Genomic DNA, 17,227 nt, shown 5'->3' with positions numbered 1-17,227 from the left:
AATACATAGTATTTGATAACTGTATGTGAAAAGTGAGAAACCTCTTTTGAACATGGGAGACTAGATGGATGTTGACGCCACAGAGCATAAATTATTATAAAGAAGTTTATGTTTGAGAGAAAATATAAACTTGCTTTTTGATCTGTTTAGTTTGAGGTGCATGTTTAGCTTGTGTCCTTCTTTTAAAATCCAATTCAAATGTTACTTCCAGAAAGCCTCTGGTTCCTTCTTCCCTTTTTCCTCCATCCATTGTTATGCTTGCATGAATTATTATTTCACTCATCCATCCTTCCCTTGACTAATGTAGACTCCCATCTTCTCTTTAATAGAAAGCCTTTGTGATTTATTGTGACGGGAAAAAAAAATTTTCTAGTGGCCATCCCTTTAGTGATGAGTCTTTCTGAACTTAGGTGGTCTTCAAATGAGTCCATTTGAGACCCTTACAGTCCCTCCCTGGACTCCTTGAAGCTTTTCTAGCTTGTTGTAGCTTCTGCTAGAACTTGCGCAATGCTCATCTAACCTTCAGGATTCAATCATGAAAGATTAGAGAAGGACTTTAGTAGAAGAATAACAGTATGCATTTACATAGCCCTTCAGTTTACAAAGGACTCACTCAGAGCTGCTTTACTGAGGTACAATTGCAAGTTGTATTATCCTCATTTTGCAATAGAAATTAGAAAATAAAGTGTCTGTGAAAAGAAATTCCATATTTTGTCATAAATGGCACAGCCTTTCTATTGAGCTTGGATAATCAACACCTTGCCTGCTTTAGCATGAAATTTGGGATTCTTGATGTCACTGTTTCCCGAATGAATTCCAGTTATCAGAGCCTTACCTATGTCTTGTGACCATTAATGTTATTTGAGGAGACATCATAGAGCTTCAGCCCTTTGTAATTATTGAGTAACAGCCAAGTGTGTAGAGGTCACAACTAACGCCAGAACCCCTACCCTGACACCAGCTCCTCTTGTCTTTTCTTTTTCTCTGAATCTAAGAAAAGAGGATTCAAATCCTAGCCCCTCTCACGTACTGCTACACTTGTCTCTGACTTTAATCAAGGGCATTTGTGGTGAGTTCTGTCTCCTTCCCCACAGAACAATTCACCCTCCTCTGTTTCTTCCTTTGTTTCAGTCTCTGAGGAAGATGGCACCCTTCTGGCTAAGATCATTCCTTCTCCTTGTGCTCTTTATCACCTTCAGAGAACCTGTCCTCACCATTGACTAGCCATTTCCAACCCTCTCCCTCTCTAATCTTTAGTTTTTTATTATGAATCGGTTCTCTGCTGCCTACCCTTTCCGAGGCTTTCTCTGTCCTTAAAAAAGTTTCCCTCAGGCTTTTCTCTTATTCTCTTGTCCCTTCTATAGGCCAACTCCTAGAAAAGATTGTCCATGTTCTTCTACTTCTGCTTCAGATTTCTTCTTTTCACAGCGCTCAGCACACACTCCTTTCCACATGCTGCATAATCCAGACGTACTGGCCTACTTGTTATTCCTCACAGAATGCTCCATCTCCTAACGCTCTGCCTTTGTACCGGCTGGCCCCTTTGGCTGGAATGCTCTCCTTCCTCACCTGCCTCTCAGTTTTTCTAGCTTTCTTCCAGATTCAATTTAAATCTAACCTTCTACAGGAGACTTTTCCTTCTAAGATTACCTCCCATTTACCCTATTTAAGCCCTCACTTAATGCTTTTTGCTTGACTGACTGCTGTTTTGGCCCCATTTTTTCCCCTTTGTTGGGAACGGTGTTCTCCCTCCTCCTCCCTTGCCAGCCCCTCCCTCCTTCTCTCTCTCTCTCTCTCTCTCTCACACACACACACACACACACACACACACACACACACTCTCTCTCTCTCTCTCTCTCTCTCTCTCTCTCTCTGTCTCTCTCTCTCTCACACACACACACTATTTGTACCACTTATACACTTACTTATTTTGTTATGGTTGCTGATATCTGTCACATCTCCCTATAAGAAAAAAATATTTGGAAGCAGCTTAGTTTTTTTTTCCCCTTTAATGGTTAGCAGAGTGCTTGCTTCACAGGCATTTGAATAAATGCTTCCCAAATAAATGCTTCCCAAATACCTGAAATCACTAATAATGAAAGAAATGTACATTTTAAAAAAAAAAAAAAGCTTTCCATCTAGAAAATTGGCAAAGAGGACAAAAAAAAATTTGTTAAGGTTGAAAGGGTGGTAGGAAGACAGGCATGTTACACTATCAGTTCAGCTACAAATTGATCCAGTAGTTCTAGAAAATAATTAAGAATTATGTGAGAAAAATGACTAAACTGTGTGTCCAGCACATAGTAAGTGCTTAATAAATACTTATTTACTTTCTTCCTGTATCTACCTTCCTATATGTGACCCTGGGTAAGTCACTTTAATCTCTATTTGCCTCATTTCTTCAATTTCCCCCCCTTAAATGGGGATAATAACAGTACCTGCCTCTCAGGGTTGTTGTGAAGATCGAATGAGATAATATTTGTAAAGCACTTATTGCAATACCTGTTGTTGTAGTAGGTGGTATATAAATGCTTATTCCCTTCCCTTTCCCAATTCCCTTCCCCTTCCCACTCCTCTTCCCTGAATGTACCTTCCTTGATCCATTTTTCCCCTACTGCATGTACACCCCAAGAAAGTTTAAAAAACCAGAATATTCAGTATATACCAAAATATTCTTGCTGCTACATTTTATGTAAAATGTAAAAAGGCAAAAATCTAGAAACAAAGTGGATGCCCATCAATTGAGCTCGAAAAAAGCATATGTGAATATAATTAAATATTGTGCAGTAAGAAATAACAAATATGAAGAATTCAGAGAAACATTAGGTTTCCATGAACTGATACAAAGATACAAATAATAAGCAGAACTAGAAGAACAGTGTATTTGATGACCAAAAAAAGGAAATGGAAGTAATATTGACAACTTATCTTGGTTTCAGAGAAAGAGTGTGTGTGTGTGTGTGTGTGTGTGTATCACCATAGTTTTCCCCAGTATCCCTTCACATATTCCCTCCAGAAAAACATCCCATATAACAAATAATATTTTTAAGACAAATAAAAAGGAGTGGAAAAAATCTGCAAAACTTATTAGTTCATCCAAAAAAAAAGTCTAGAAATATGTGTATCGTGCCGCACTTGTAGACCTCCCACCCCTGCGAAGGAGTGGTCATGTCTTCTCTTATATCTTCTTTCAGGCTGTGTTTGGTCCTTATAATTTTGCAACATACACTTTTGATATTGTGTGGGGGGGTGCCTCTATGCATGATTCTTAATGTTTACATTGTCATAGTCATTGTGTATCATTGTTTTCTCATCCGTACTTATTTCTGCCTTAGTCCAGGTAGATCTTTTCATGCTTCTCTTTATTTATCACATCATTTCTTAGAACAGTAATATTCCTTTACATTCATGTACTATAATTTATTTAGTCATTCCCTAATTGATGGGCGTATACTTTGTTTCCAGTGTTTTGCTATCCCTAGAGCTGCTGCTATAAATATTTAATGAATATGGGGACTTTCTTATCAGTGGCCTCCTTGGAGGTAATGAGCCTAGAAATAGAATATCTGAGTTAAAGAGTATGTACATTTTAGTCATTTTATTTGCTTTCTAAATTCCAAATATTCAAATTTCTCTCCAAAATGGTTGTACTAATTCATAACTCTACCAACAATGTACCAGTGTGCTTGTTGATTCTTCCTATCTTTTGTCATCTTTGCCGATTTTTAGGATATGAAGTAAAACTTCAAGGTCGTTTTGATTTTCATTTCTCATTTTTAGTGAGTTGGACCATTCTTTCGTGTGATTGTTAATACTTTGCAGTTCTTTTCAGAACCATTCCTAAATATTGGAGAATGACTTTCGTTCTTAGTGTCCAAGGATTTAGTAGATAAAGCATAGCTAAATTGGAAAAGATTGGTGGAGATAGTAGATTGTAGGCAGTTGGTGAAACAATTTTTCACATATTTGAATTTCTATAGACAGGAAGCAGAGCCCCTGTTGTGCAGTGTTAAATCTAAGAATTATATTAGGACAGTAAACTAAGTCACTTTATTTTTTTCTATGAACTTAATTATCAACAAACACAAACATTTCATTATACAATGAACAAGAAAGAGGATTGTGGAATCTGAACTTTGCTTTCACAGTTTTGTGGGGTTTTTTTTAAAGAATCTATATTAAATTTGCCAAAGTAGTAATAAAATTACCCTTTTATATCTCTTTCTGAACTTCTATATATGTTTGTTTCTGTGTATTTATTGTATTTTTACAATATTTTGTTAATGCTATTTATTTTCTTTCTTTTTTTTTTTTGAAAGGGGGAAGTCAGGGCAATTGGGATTAAGTGACTTGCCTAAGGTCACACAGCTAGTAAGTGTGTTGAGTGTCTAGGGCCAGATTTGAACTCAGGTCCTCCTGGGCCGATGATCTACTCACTGAGCCACCTGGCTGCCTTATTTTCTTTATTTTTTACCACTACCTTCTAAACCCCCTCCCCCTCAACCCTCTCTTGTAACAAATTTGCATAGTGTAGCAAAACAAATCAGCACATTAGTAACTGAAACTTGGCTTCAGAAAATGTGTCTCATTCTGTGCTTCTGTTGTAATCAGTTTTCTATAAAGGGGTAGAAAGTATGCTACTGTCTTGTATTTATTGTTCTCCTGGTTCTATTCTTTTCACTATGTATCAGTTACTTTGAATCTTCCCAGATTTCTCTCAATCCTTATTATTTCGCAAGGGAGTTATTTCAGTGGTGTAGAGAACCCTCTATACCCTCTTCCAGTGCAAGTCAGCACCTTCTCTGCAACTTAGAGTCTTTCCTAGAGTTTCCTGTTGTATTGAGAGGTTAGGTGATTTGCCCCTGGATACATTCCCAAGGTATGTCAGAGTCAATACCTGACCACATCTTCCTGAAGTGAATGCCAGTCTCTCTGTCCACCACACCCTACAACTTCCTTGTTATTATTTCTTTTAGCATAGTAATGTTCTACTACATTCATCTACTATCTTTTGTCTAGCCTTTCTCCAATGGTAGGCATTAATTTTGTTTCTGGTTATTTGCTAAAACAAAAAGTGTTGCATTAAATATTTTTGTATGTATGGGTCCTTTCTCTGTCTTTGACCTTTTTTTTGCTCACTCCTAGTGGTATCACTAGTTGACATAGTGCAGGGCTGTCCAAAATGCGGCCCCGCCTACAAGCATAGAAATTTACATAAATTCTTTAGTAAATGAAGCCGAGCTATCGCAGAGCTCTCACTAAAATGGCAAATCAAAATATATTGTCTATTGTTTCAGTAAAAACCTAAAGTTGGACAGCCCTGACGTAGTGTATGCAAACACTGAGGTGCAGAGAGCTTAAGTGCCTTTATTGATGCTTGCACAGTGAGTGTGTCAGGCAGGGTTTAGAGCTATCTCCTCCTGATTCTGTGTCCAGAATTTTAACTACCATGCTGCACTCCTTAAATGACCACCAAATTAATTTTGCTTCTGAAATTATTGTGTTTTGTTTTACCTGGGGGCAGAGAAGCATTCTTAAACCAGCTATGTACACAGCATTAAGCTCCAAGATAACATAGTCCATTTTCAAATGATTGTTATTGCCAATAGAAATTTATTTTGTCTTTTATTCTTCATTTCTACTTTTATGTATCTGTCCCTCATGAATAATATCTAGCTTTCTATTTCTATAGAAACCTAGTTTCTTTTTTAAAATTTCTAATTTTCTTAAAACATTCATGGAATTGGTTATTTCTTGCAGGTAATTTACAGTCTTCTTTAAAAGCATCTAAAATACCGGAACACTTAAAGGAGGATAGTTCTGAAGCTTCAAGTCAGGAGGAAGGTGGGTAAAGAAAAAGAAGCTTGTCTTACTTATTGGCAGAAATTGAGTCTGGCCCACAAGTTATAACTTTTTCGAAGTGACAAACATAAGTTTAATGCCTCTGGTTCAAAAGGTTGATTGCTAACTGTTGAAAATTTGAAAACTTATGAAAGAAATTAGTTTGAGCATTGAATTTAGGTTAGAGCAGCTATGAAGAAAAGCAGAAAAAAAAGCCATAATAGCTAACATTTATATAGGGCTTTAGGGTTTGCAATGTGCTTTTCATGTTCTCTTGTTTGAGCCTTAAAACAACCATAGTTAGGAGCTGTGTGTAGTATCTTTATTTTACATAGGAAGAAACTGAGCATGAGTTTCTGATTTGTCAGTTGTCAGAGGCAAGATTTGAACACAAATCTTTTCTGCCTGGCCCTTTTTCCACTATACTATTTTGCCTCTAGAGATCCTCATTGACCTTCTCATGACATCTTTTGCTGTTTTTTAGTTGGGTTCAGAGTATATGAATGCTAGCTTTTCCCAGAAATTTTAAACTAAGAAATGTCCGGTGGTTAGGTTATTAAAGATAATAGAGCATTATACTTAGAAAATGGAGTTGCCCTTGTCCTTGCCACCATTTAACTGGTATAATCTTTGTATCTTCTTCCTACATCATTCCCAATCATTGAAGGAGCATTTAGTATGTTAGGTTACTGATGATCTTGTTGTGCTTTTTTCCTTAGATGTTTTACAACACACAACAATCCACAAGAAACATACTGGAAAGGGTCCTGTAATGAAGTAAGTACTTAAATTTTTTTAAATATGGCTTTTCCATATACTTTTAATCAAAATTCCAATGATTTTAAATGTGTCAGTTTAATTATTATTAATGTTATTTTGTTTGGAGCAAAAATATTTCTGTTCCATTAATAAATAATATTTTCAGAATTCCAAAAAGCATAATTTATGTATATCCTTCTTTCCTAGGACTGTGACACTGTTTTCATCTCATTTTCTGAATAGTGACATGATGCCTTGATTTTTTTTTCTCCTAATAGTTAAACTTGGGGCAAAATGACTTCTAAATTTAAATGCATTCCTCCTCTGCATAGCTATTTTCTTAATTTTGTGGTAATTGAGAAACAGGGTTTTCAGTTATTTTCTAACCTTGTTTGATGATTCAAAAGTCTGAAAATTAGGCAGTTATTTATATTGAATCATGCAATCTTTGGAGCTGGCTAAGATCCTGAACATTTCTTTTTTCAAATGAAGAAACAATCACAGCAAGTAATTGACTATCTAAGACAAGGGAGGGGAACCTGCGGCCTTTAAGGCCTCATGTGGCTGTCTAGGTCCTTGAATGTGGCCTTTTGACTGAGTCCAAGTTTTACGGAACAAATTCTTTTATAAAGGGACTTGTTCTATGAAGTTTAGGTTCAGTCAAGGGGCTGCACATGAGGACCTAGAGGGCCACATGAGGCCTCAAGGCCTCAAGACCCCTTATCTAAGTTCATACAGCTAGTTATTGGCCAAAGACCTTAGGTGTCTCCTGGCTCCAAGTTCAGTATTCTTTTCATTAAGAATTGGTTATGGTATTAAAATCCAGCCATAGAGTGGGCAGTTTATATTGTCTAGGAGTCTATGTTCTTTAAAATTTGAATTGCCAAATTTTCTGATGTTTGCTTTTGCCAGTCTCAGAGTCTAAGACCTAGGAAAGGGTTTGACAAATATGCTTTGGATATAGAGAAAATTGAAATAAAACAGCTTTATTTGTAGATAAGAATGATGAAAAACTATAGCAGATAAATAGCTGGTTGTGGACTCAGGAGTCCTGGGTTTGAGTTGTACCTGTTGTAGATACTGGCTAGAGAAGTTACTTAACCTCTTCATGTCCCAGTTAACTTTACAAGAAATTAAGTTGCAGAAGAATTGCAGATCTACACTAGTAGCAAGGAGCTTATTTAGGGGGTGCTCCCAGTGAAGTCATTGGTTCTGATCAACATTACAATTAGATGTTCTGAAGAACTCAGCATTTGTTCATTTATGTAGTCCTTTAGATTACTTTAGCCCCGGTATACTTTGAAAGGGGAAAAATTCAGAGAAGTTATAAGTTATCAAATGAGGCCATGTCCTAGTTTCATTGAATTCCCTTTTTACTTTGTGGTTTTCAGATATATCAAAGTGAGGAGAATAAGTTGAAATCCGCTGATTTCTCCTTGCCATTCATGGGAAAAGTCTTTATTATCTTTATATCTATTATTTTTTCTTCCCTGCCTATCCCTCCCAGCCCCCATTTCACTATTTACATGTATTGTCATCAGTATTGGACTTGACTTTTGCAACAGAACTTTTTATGGAACTATGCCTGTTTGGGAGATATTTGGAAATATAATATATCCTTATGGTCCATTCATGAATAATCAGTAATTGACTTCATGACCCTACTTTATCTTTTCCTTACTCCTCTTTTTCAGCCCATACTTCTTTTTGGAAACAGATGATAATACAGGGTACTTAATATCTACTTCACATTTATTCAGACTTCCGCCTTTTTCTCATGTGTACAAAAAGAAAATCTTTATATGATAATTTAAGTATAATTTCCATTAAAATAAACCTTTAAAATATCTATTTACTCCTTAGGCAATTGTATTTTATGAAAAGCAAGTACAGTAATATCTTATTTATCTAATTTTCTTAGAAAATGAATTTTTCACATGAACGAAGATTTTGAAGTAACTTTTTTCAGTCAACCATTTTTGATAAAGCTTTTTCTCAAATGTATTACATGCTTCTCTACATTATTCAAGCATGAATACTATGTAAGTGAAATGTTAGTAAAATCCTGAAAAAGATAATCTTACATTGACCTTTGTAGCTATTAAGGTGGAATAGACAAGCTTTTTAAAATAATTGCAAACTTTCACTGTTTTTTGTATACTGATAAAGGAGGGCATTGATACAGATAAACTAAAGTAAGAAATAAAGATGTTCCTTTTTCTTGTTTTTGCTAATTTTTTTTTTTACTTAACACTTGTATTTTAACCAAAGACCTACAAATTATATCACATGATGGAGAGTTGAAAGATACCCCAGAAGTCATCTTGTCGCTGAGCCTGTCATCTCTACAGCGCTTTTAAAAAGTTCAGCCTTATCTCTGGAGGCAAACCATCTCATAATAGCTGGAATTGTCAAGAAATTTTTCCTTTTCAAGCAAGAATCTAATACACTGTTCCTAGTTCCATCTTTTGGAGCAAAGAAAAATCAGCATTCACTTTCATATGCTCTCTCTAAAATAATTCAAGTCAACTATTCTGTCCCTGTTGTATATTCATTCCAGATTTAAACTGTTGTAACTGATCCTCATGGAATGGTTTTGAGTCCCCTCAGTCTCCTGACTGCCTTCTAGAAACCTTCTAGTTTGTCTTTGTTTCTAAAAATGTGGTGCCTAGAACTGAACACATATTTAGAAAAGGTTCTAAGTACAGTATTACTGAGACTTCCCTTATTCTAAACATAATTCCTTTTTTAAAAAATTTTAACTTACTTTTTGGTGCCTTTTTAAGAAAAATCACGTTCATATCTGATATCTTCTTGCCCCCACCATTGCCCAGTGAGCCATTGCATGTAAAAAAAAAAATCTCAGAATTTGAAAGGGGACGACTTCAGTGGCACTCTGTCTAGTTCTGACTTTTCAAAGGAATCACCATTGCAACTTTTCAAGTAAATGGTCATATAGCCTTGGCTGAAAACCTAAGGGAGGGGAACTGGCCACATTCTCAGTCAGGCCAGTTCACTGTGGCAGCTTTGTCACAAAGTTGTTTTTTTCCCCCTTGCCACCAAGCCTAAATTGGCCCCTTTGGCACTTCTACCCATTGTTCCTGTTTCTGCCTTCTGGGGCCAAACATAGTTTAATAGCTCTTCCATGTGACAGTAGCCCACAGGTAATTGAAGGCTGCTGTAATGGTCCCCAAGCTGAACCATCTCAGTTCATTCGACTGATCGTCACGTGACATGGACTCAAAGTTCTTCGTTGTCCTGGTTGTCCTTCTGGGTGCTCTTTAGCTTAGCAGTATCCTTTGTAAATTGTGGTATCCAGAACTGAACACAGAGCCGAAGGCCGGGCTTGATAAGAGCAGAGTACGACGTAATTGTCACCTCCCTCTTCCTAGACTCTGCCTCTTGTCATACTTCCCAAGATCACATTAGCTTTTTTGACTTCACCTTGTAGTCCACCAAAAGCCCCAGCTGTTTGTTGTTGTTGTTGTTATTTTTTAATGTAGATATGCTCTTTAACATTTCTCCCTTATAACTGGGAAGATGATTGAGGGGGGTTGGGGAAGCTTTGTCTGAGACTACATTTAGTTTGTTGAATTACATTTTGCTAGGTTAAGCCGAAAATGCTGTGGCCTGATGATATCAAATTCAAATAGAAATGGGGCCCATTAATCCTTACCTAAGGATCTTTGTGAGTTACATATTGACTAAGTTTTAAAATGTAATATTATCTGTGTTTTATTGTATTATCACTTTATTAAAATTTTCTTAAATATATTTTAATCCAGTTCAGGCAGTACTCAGAAGTGTTGTGGCCCCATGAACCATTTGTTTGACACCTCTACTCTAGCCTATCAGGATCCTTATGGATCTTGACTATATCTACACGTTGGCTATTTCTTCCAGCTTCATGTCATTTACACATTTAATGAGCTTTCCCTCCAGGGCTTTATCCAAATCATCGCTAAAACTGTTTTAACAGAACAGGGCCAATCACATGTTCCTTTGTGACCCCATGGACCGTAGCACACCAAGTCCACTATCTCCTGAAATCTGTCCAAGCTGGGATATTGAACAGATTTTCCTTGATCTTTACAGCTTTGGGCTTTCCTTTCATCACCAGAAACATCCATAGCTGAGCTTCCTTTCGGCTCTGGCCATTTCATTCTTTCTGGAGCTACTTGTAGTTGTCCTCTGTTCTTCCCCAGGGACGTGCTTGACACCTTCTGACCTGAAGGGCTCATCTTCGTTGTCATTTCTTTTATCATTTTTATACTGTCCATGGGGTTTTCTTGGCAAAGACATTACTGTGATTTGCCATTGCCTTCTCCAGTGGGTCACCTTTTTTTAGAACTCTTCACTGTGACCTCTTTGTCTTTGGTGAACCCTGCACAGCGTAAGTCATAGTTTTCATTGAGCTACATAAGCCCCTTTGCCATGACATGGCAGTGTCCCAGGAGAGGGATCTTTTATTAATGCATCCAATATTTGTATTCGTTTTTGAGGGGTATTTTGTCACATTGTTGACATAAAGCTTGCAGCTGACTAAAATCTATACTTTTTTCCCTAACAAATTGTCTAAATTCCTTCTCTGTGTTTATTTTTAAAAGGGAAAAGCAGGACTTTATCCTTCTAAAATTCTTATTAAATTTGACCCATCTTTTAAATTGTGATTTTGTCATCTAAAACATTAACTTTCTCTATCTTTTTATCATCCACAGATTTACTAAATGTACTTTTATCCAAGTTGTTGATATTTTAACATATAATGAGACCAGAGATGGTCATGTGACATTCTTTTAGGTTGCCACTGGTCTACTAATCTTGAGATCTGGTTGTTACCAGCTTTTTAGTCCAGTTGACTATAATATATTATACAATCAACATCTCCCAATTTTTTTATAAGGATATAATGAGAGAATTTGCCAAGGGCATTGCTGAAATCCAGATTTACTGTACCTACAGTATTTCTCTGTATCAGTTAGTTTGGCATGATTTATTCTTAGTGAACCCATGCTGGTTCACAGTGATTGCCATTTGACATTTTAAATTATCATTAGCCATTCCCTTGATGGACTTAGAAAAACTAGAAGGACCTAGCAAATGGCTTGGCTTCCTAATCTATTTCATTATGCTTATTTTTCCTGTCCCTTTCCCATTCCTACTCTCTCCCTAGGATGACTAAGGACATCTCAGATAGAAGTAAAGGATTATTTATAAGCAACTGTGTATTTTTCACTCGGTTTACTTGCTGCCATACAGCTCCTTCCACATATAGCAGAGCACAATGGTAAACGTGTAGTAAATGCTAAATGTTTGATAAATACTTTAGATTTTAAAGGGTTGAGAGGCAATTAAATATTTGGGTATTACAAAAGAAAACTCCAGAAAAACATATTAAATTATGTGAGAAAAGTTGCTTAAATTATTTTCATCCTTGGATCCAGCCATTTTACAGAGTATATACCCCGAGGAGGTCAAAGACAAACAGATCTCATACATACCAGATATTCAGAGTGACACTTGTTGTAGCCATAAAAAATTAGAAACAAAGTAGTTGTCCATTGATTAAGGACTGGCTGAACAAATTATGGTGTGTGAATTTAATGGAATGTTATTGTATGATTATTAACTGATCAAGCATTTATTAAGGACTTTTTATATACCAGGCATTATGCCAAGCTCCGAGAATGCAATAAAAAAGCAAAACCCATCCCTGTTTTCAATAGCCTACATTCTAATGGGAGAAAACCACATATATAAATTAGCACATAGAAAATCAATATAGAGTAGATGGGAGATAGCTTTTGAAGGGAATGCATTAGCAGCTGAGTGGACTAGGAAGGGCTTCCTACCATAGAAGGGATTTAAATTTACTTTTAAAATGTTAAAGCCAGGAATTCTAAGAGTTAGAGGTGAGGAGGGGAGAGCATTACAGGCATGGTGGATAGGCAGTGCCAAGACATGGAGAAAAGAGGCGTGCGAGGAACAAGTAGATTTAGATTGTAAGTTGCATGGAGAAATGTATTAAAACATGGGAAAGATTAGAAGGGGCCACATTGTGATGAGCTTTAGATGCCAAGCAGAGAAGTCCATATTTGCCCTTCAAGGTAATAAGGAATCATTGGAGTTTATTGAAGAGGGGGTGACATAGTCAGACATTCACTTTAGGAAAATCACTTTGGCAAAGTGTGGAGGATGGATTGAAGTGGAGAGAGACTTTTGAGGTAGAGAGTCTAATTAGAAGGCTGTTCTTGGAGTCACATTGAGAGATGATGAGAGCCTGATCTACAGTGGCAACTTCGTGAGTAGAAGGGGAAGATGATGGGGATAAAATGTAAGAGATGTTGTAGAAAAAGAAATTACAAGATTTAATGACTGACTGTGAGGTGAACAAAAAGTAGTCAAGGATGATGTCAAGTCTATGAACCTGGATGGAATAGGGAAATTCAGAACCAGGATGGGTTTTCAGGGAAAGATATTAAAAGTTCCATTTTGGACATACTGAGTTTGATATGCCTATGGGACATCCAGTTTAAAATGTTCAATAGACTTATCTCTATATGTCAGAACTTGTATGAACTGATGAAAAAATAAACAGCAGAACCAAGAGAAAACCATCCACAGTCACTAAAATAACACATAGGTAAACAAAAGGTAGCTGAACTCAGGTTCCAGATAATGACAAAGATTGATTCCAAAGGACAGATTACAAAATAAATAGACTTCTCTTCAGAATATCCAAGAACTAGAGACCAGAAATTAGAGAGTGTGTGCAACTATTTGTTGTATGTGCTGTTAGTTTTTGCTGTATTCATTGGTTGACTGGCTTACCTTTAGTGACAGGAGGATATTCTATAGGGTCATAGAGAATGGGGGAGATACCTGTGGTGTAAAAACCAAAATATTAATGAAACTTATTTTTTAAAAGGGGAAAAAAAACCATCAAGCCTTGCCTTCCACTTTCTGCCAGTCTATAGGCTATAAAAATAAATAGATGTCAATAATCATTAACAAATTAATTACTTAGGCAAAGAAAATGTTATGAAAGAAACAGATTTCTTGAAGGACAGATAAATTATCCCTTCAATCATCCTCTTGTGGCAGTAGCATATATTGTCTGAGTTTGTTTAAGCCAGTAAAGCTGGGGAAAATAACTATCCTTTTAAGTTTTTGTTAAAGTGCTAACTAGAGTAATGCAGTGACTTTGTACTTCCAGAATTCCAGGTTGAAATTAATTAAATCATTCGATGTATTTTCCTTTATAGACCATGCAATTATCTGAAGAGCGATGCATATCAAAATTGTATTTGTTCCTTCACCCAGGAAAGATTCTGTTAATGTAATAAATATTGAAAATTATAGTCCTTGAGTCACCTTTGCTTTTAAACGTAGAATTTTAACATTTTAAACATAGAATCAAAGAATTAGGGAACAACCCATTATGAAGCTCTTACTTTTTTTTTTCCTGTGGGGAGAAAAAAAGGAAACAAGAAGCTAATGTAAAGAATGAAATACTAAAGAAATAGTGAAACAAAAACATTATTCCTACATAAGTGAAATGGCTGCAGTGAAGAACTTAACTCATACTTGGTGGGGTTGGGGGGAGGGTTGGTAATGCTCCTATGTTTAGAAGACTCCAGAAATATATGATGAACGCAATAGGCATCAGGTGTCTGTGACACTAAAGTTGAGACAACTTTGCTACATCAGACAGAAAAAACACTGGTCTGGAATTGAGACTGCCCTACTCTGCCCTTTACCACTAGTTATCGGAGTCATCTTGGATAATTTATTCAACCCTATTTGGGTCTCGATTTCCTGATTGTTAAAATTAGAATATGAGAGTGCTGTTGTTGTTTCAGTATGGGAACGGATGGTTCCTAAGGCTATTGCTGCTCTAAAAATCCGATCCTATAATTCGTTTTAAGGAAACTCAAAAGTAAGTCATTGATTAGAGAGAAGGCCACCTTGGAGCCAGGAAGATCCATGTTCAAGTTCACTCTCTGACATAGAATAGTTATGAGAACACAGGCAAGTCACTTAATCTCCTAGTCAGTATCCCAGGCAACATTTAAGAGTAAGTTGTGGATCTACTTTGATTGGAAGATATTGTTACCCCGTGTGAATCCCATAGCAGTAAAATCCCAAACTTACTCAAAAAGTTCTTAAGGATAACATTTTCCCACCTAAGTACCCAGTAAACATCAGTCAGGAAGAGAATTTGTTACAAAGAAAGGCAAAATCAGTCCGTACCTTCAAAGTCTTCACATTTTAACGAGAGAAGATAACATTTCAAACAACTAGGTACATGATAGGTACAGAGTAGAAAGGTAATCTCAGAGGAAAAGGTAATGGCAGCTTAGAGGGACCAGGAAAGGCCATAGGCAGAAAATGAGATTTGAAGGAGTCCAGAGAAACAAAAACATGGAGGTAAGGCAGAGAAAGCATTCCACACATTTGTGACAACCAGTAAAAAAGCATGGAGAAGAAGGGGACCCTTTAGCCTCGTCATTCCATTGTCCTCCCTCCATCCTCTGCCTGATACCTTGAGATGACTCTACCCCCAAGACCAAACCTCTAGAGATGGTAATAACCTATCTGAACTCATTCCTCAGTGATTAACATCCCTTTATATCCTTCCCACCTCAGGGATTCTGAACTCCCAATTTTAATTGAAACTGCTCTCCTAGTTAACAGGGATCTGTGGCCTTTTCTCAGTCGGTATCCTTTTTTTTTTAACTTTGAAAGCTTTTGACACTGTCAGTCACCTTCTCCTTAATACTTTCTTCTCTAGATTTTCCTGGCATTCTTCTCTCCCAGTTCTCCCTCTACCTGTTTGACCATGATTTTTCAGTATCCTTTGTTGGATCTTCATTCAAACCACACTAACTAAGGCTTTAGCCTGAAACCTTTTCTCCCTATTTCGTTAATATTTTGCTTAGTGATATCATCAGTTCCCATGAATTAAGTTATCTTTATGTACATGATTCTCAGATCTATTTGTCCAAACCTGATTTCTCTCCTGGCCTCCAGTCTCACAACTCCAACTGCCTATTGGATGTCTTGAATTTTGAATGTCCTTGTAGACACTTAAACTCAATGTGTACAAAACTAAACTTATTGTTCCCCCAAAGCCCTACCCTCTTCTTATTACCGTTGAGAGTACCATCATCCTTCCAGTTATTGCTTAGGCTTGCAACCTCAATGACAGCCTTGACTCCTTACTCTCCCTCATATCCAATCTTTTGCCTAAATCTATTGATTCTATCTTCATAACATCTCTAGTATATACCCCCTTCTCTTCTGACCACTAATACTCTAGTGCCTCACACTTGAACTGTTACAATAGCCTTCCCATTGGTCTCTGCCTCAGATCTCTTCCTCACTGCATTCTGTCCTCCACTCAGCCACCAAATTGATCTTCCTAAAGGTCAGGTCTGTCCATGTCACACACCCACCAACTTCCCCACAAATAAACTCCAGCGGTTCCCTACTGACCTCTAGTTTAGAATATAACTTCAAGACTCCCCTCTAAAAAGCCTCACCAGCCTGACTTCCACAGTGATTACCCTCATTGTATTTCCCCTGTACCAGGCAATCTCAAGCTCGTTCCTTATTCCAATAGAGAGTATATGGGAAAAAGCCTATTTTGTTGTGTCTTAGTAACCTAAAACGGGGCAGCTAGGTGGTGCAGTGGATAAAGTACTGGCCCTGGAGTGAGGAAGACTTGAGTTCAAATCTAAACTCAGGTACTCACTAGCTCTCTGACCCTAAGCCTGTTTGCCTTAGTTTCCTCATTGTAAAATGAGCTGGAAAAAGAAATAGCAAACCACTGCACTGTCTTTGCCAAGAAAACCCTAATTGGGGTCACAAAGAGTCAGACACAACTGAAAGGACTGAACAACAACAAATCCTAAAACATTTAAATTTTGACAAGATAAAATTGTCTTTCTAAAATATCTCTTGTAATATAGGTATTCAAGCTTAATAGTGCTACTTGTTGTCTTTTCCAAACGTAGTGATGAATTATAAGTCAAGAAAATGCATTCTTTTCTTTATCACTATGAATTTAGGGAGTGATGAACATGTTTATACCAAAAGGCTAGAGTATATATGTATACATGCTTCTGAAAAATGCGTTTTTACACACTTAAAAGTTATTTGCAGAACTTTAATTCAATAAATGTCTTATTTTACAGAGGAAAACATTTTATTCCTCTTTCCTTTGGATATCTGTGTTTGACCAAAAAAAAAAACTTGCAGCCCCAGTGACATTTTTAGGAACCTTTTTCAAAAAAATGTATAGCTATAACCTCTAATTCATCCTAAAACTTTTGAGGAATACTTAGAATGAACTTTGGACTTAAGAAAATAAATGTATAATGGACTAATTTCCTATGAAACTTTATAGTGCTATGTAAATGTAGGTTTTTTAACATATGTATATATGTACACATATATGGACCTAGACCTGTGTATGTGTATACTTGGATGTGTATTGTGTGTGTGTGTCGTGTGGGCGTGTGTGTGTGTGTGTGTGTGTGTGTGTGTGTGTGTATACATATATGTCAGAAAGTAGCATTTTTAACACAGAACTTTCTGGATTTGAAGCTAGCTCTATCCACTA

At 36.7% G+C, this 17,227-nt stretch overlaps 1 protein-coding gene across 1 annotated transcript in view; it reads left to right on the top strand.

Annotated features, from left to right (window-relative positions):
- Positions 1-17,227, top strand: part of ZCCHC2 (zinc finger CCHC-type containing 2) — an 86,088-nt gene that overhangs the window by 48,548 nt on the left and 20,313 nt on the right. The window contains exons 7-8 of the mRNA XM_036756309.1: positions 5,761-5,844; positions 6,561-6,618. Coding sequence (XP_036612204.1) covers positions 5,761-5,844; positions 6,561-6,618 — 142 coding nt within the window. The remainder of the gene's footprint in view (positions 1-5,760; positions 5,845-6,560; positions 6,619-17,227) is intronic.

Source organism: Trichosurus vulpecula, chromosome 1 (genome assembly GCF_011100635.1).
Source record: "Trichosurus vulpecula isolate mTriVul1 chromosome 1, mTriVul1.pri, whole genome shotgun sequence".
NCBI lineage: Eukaryota > Metazoa > Chordata > Mammalia > Diprotodontia > Phalangeridae > Trichosurus > Trichosurus vulpecula.
The sequence above is the reverse complement of the archived record's forward strand: the minus strand, read 5'-3'. Positions and strand labels throughout refer to the sequence as shown.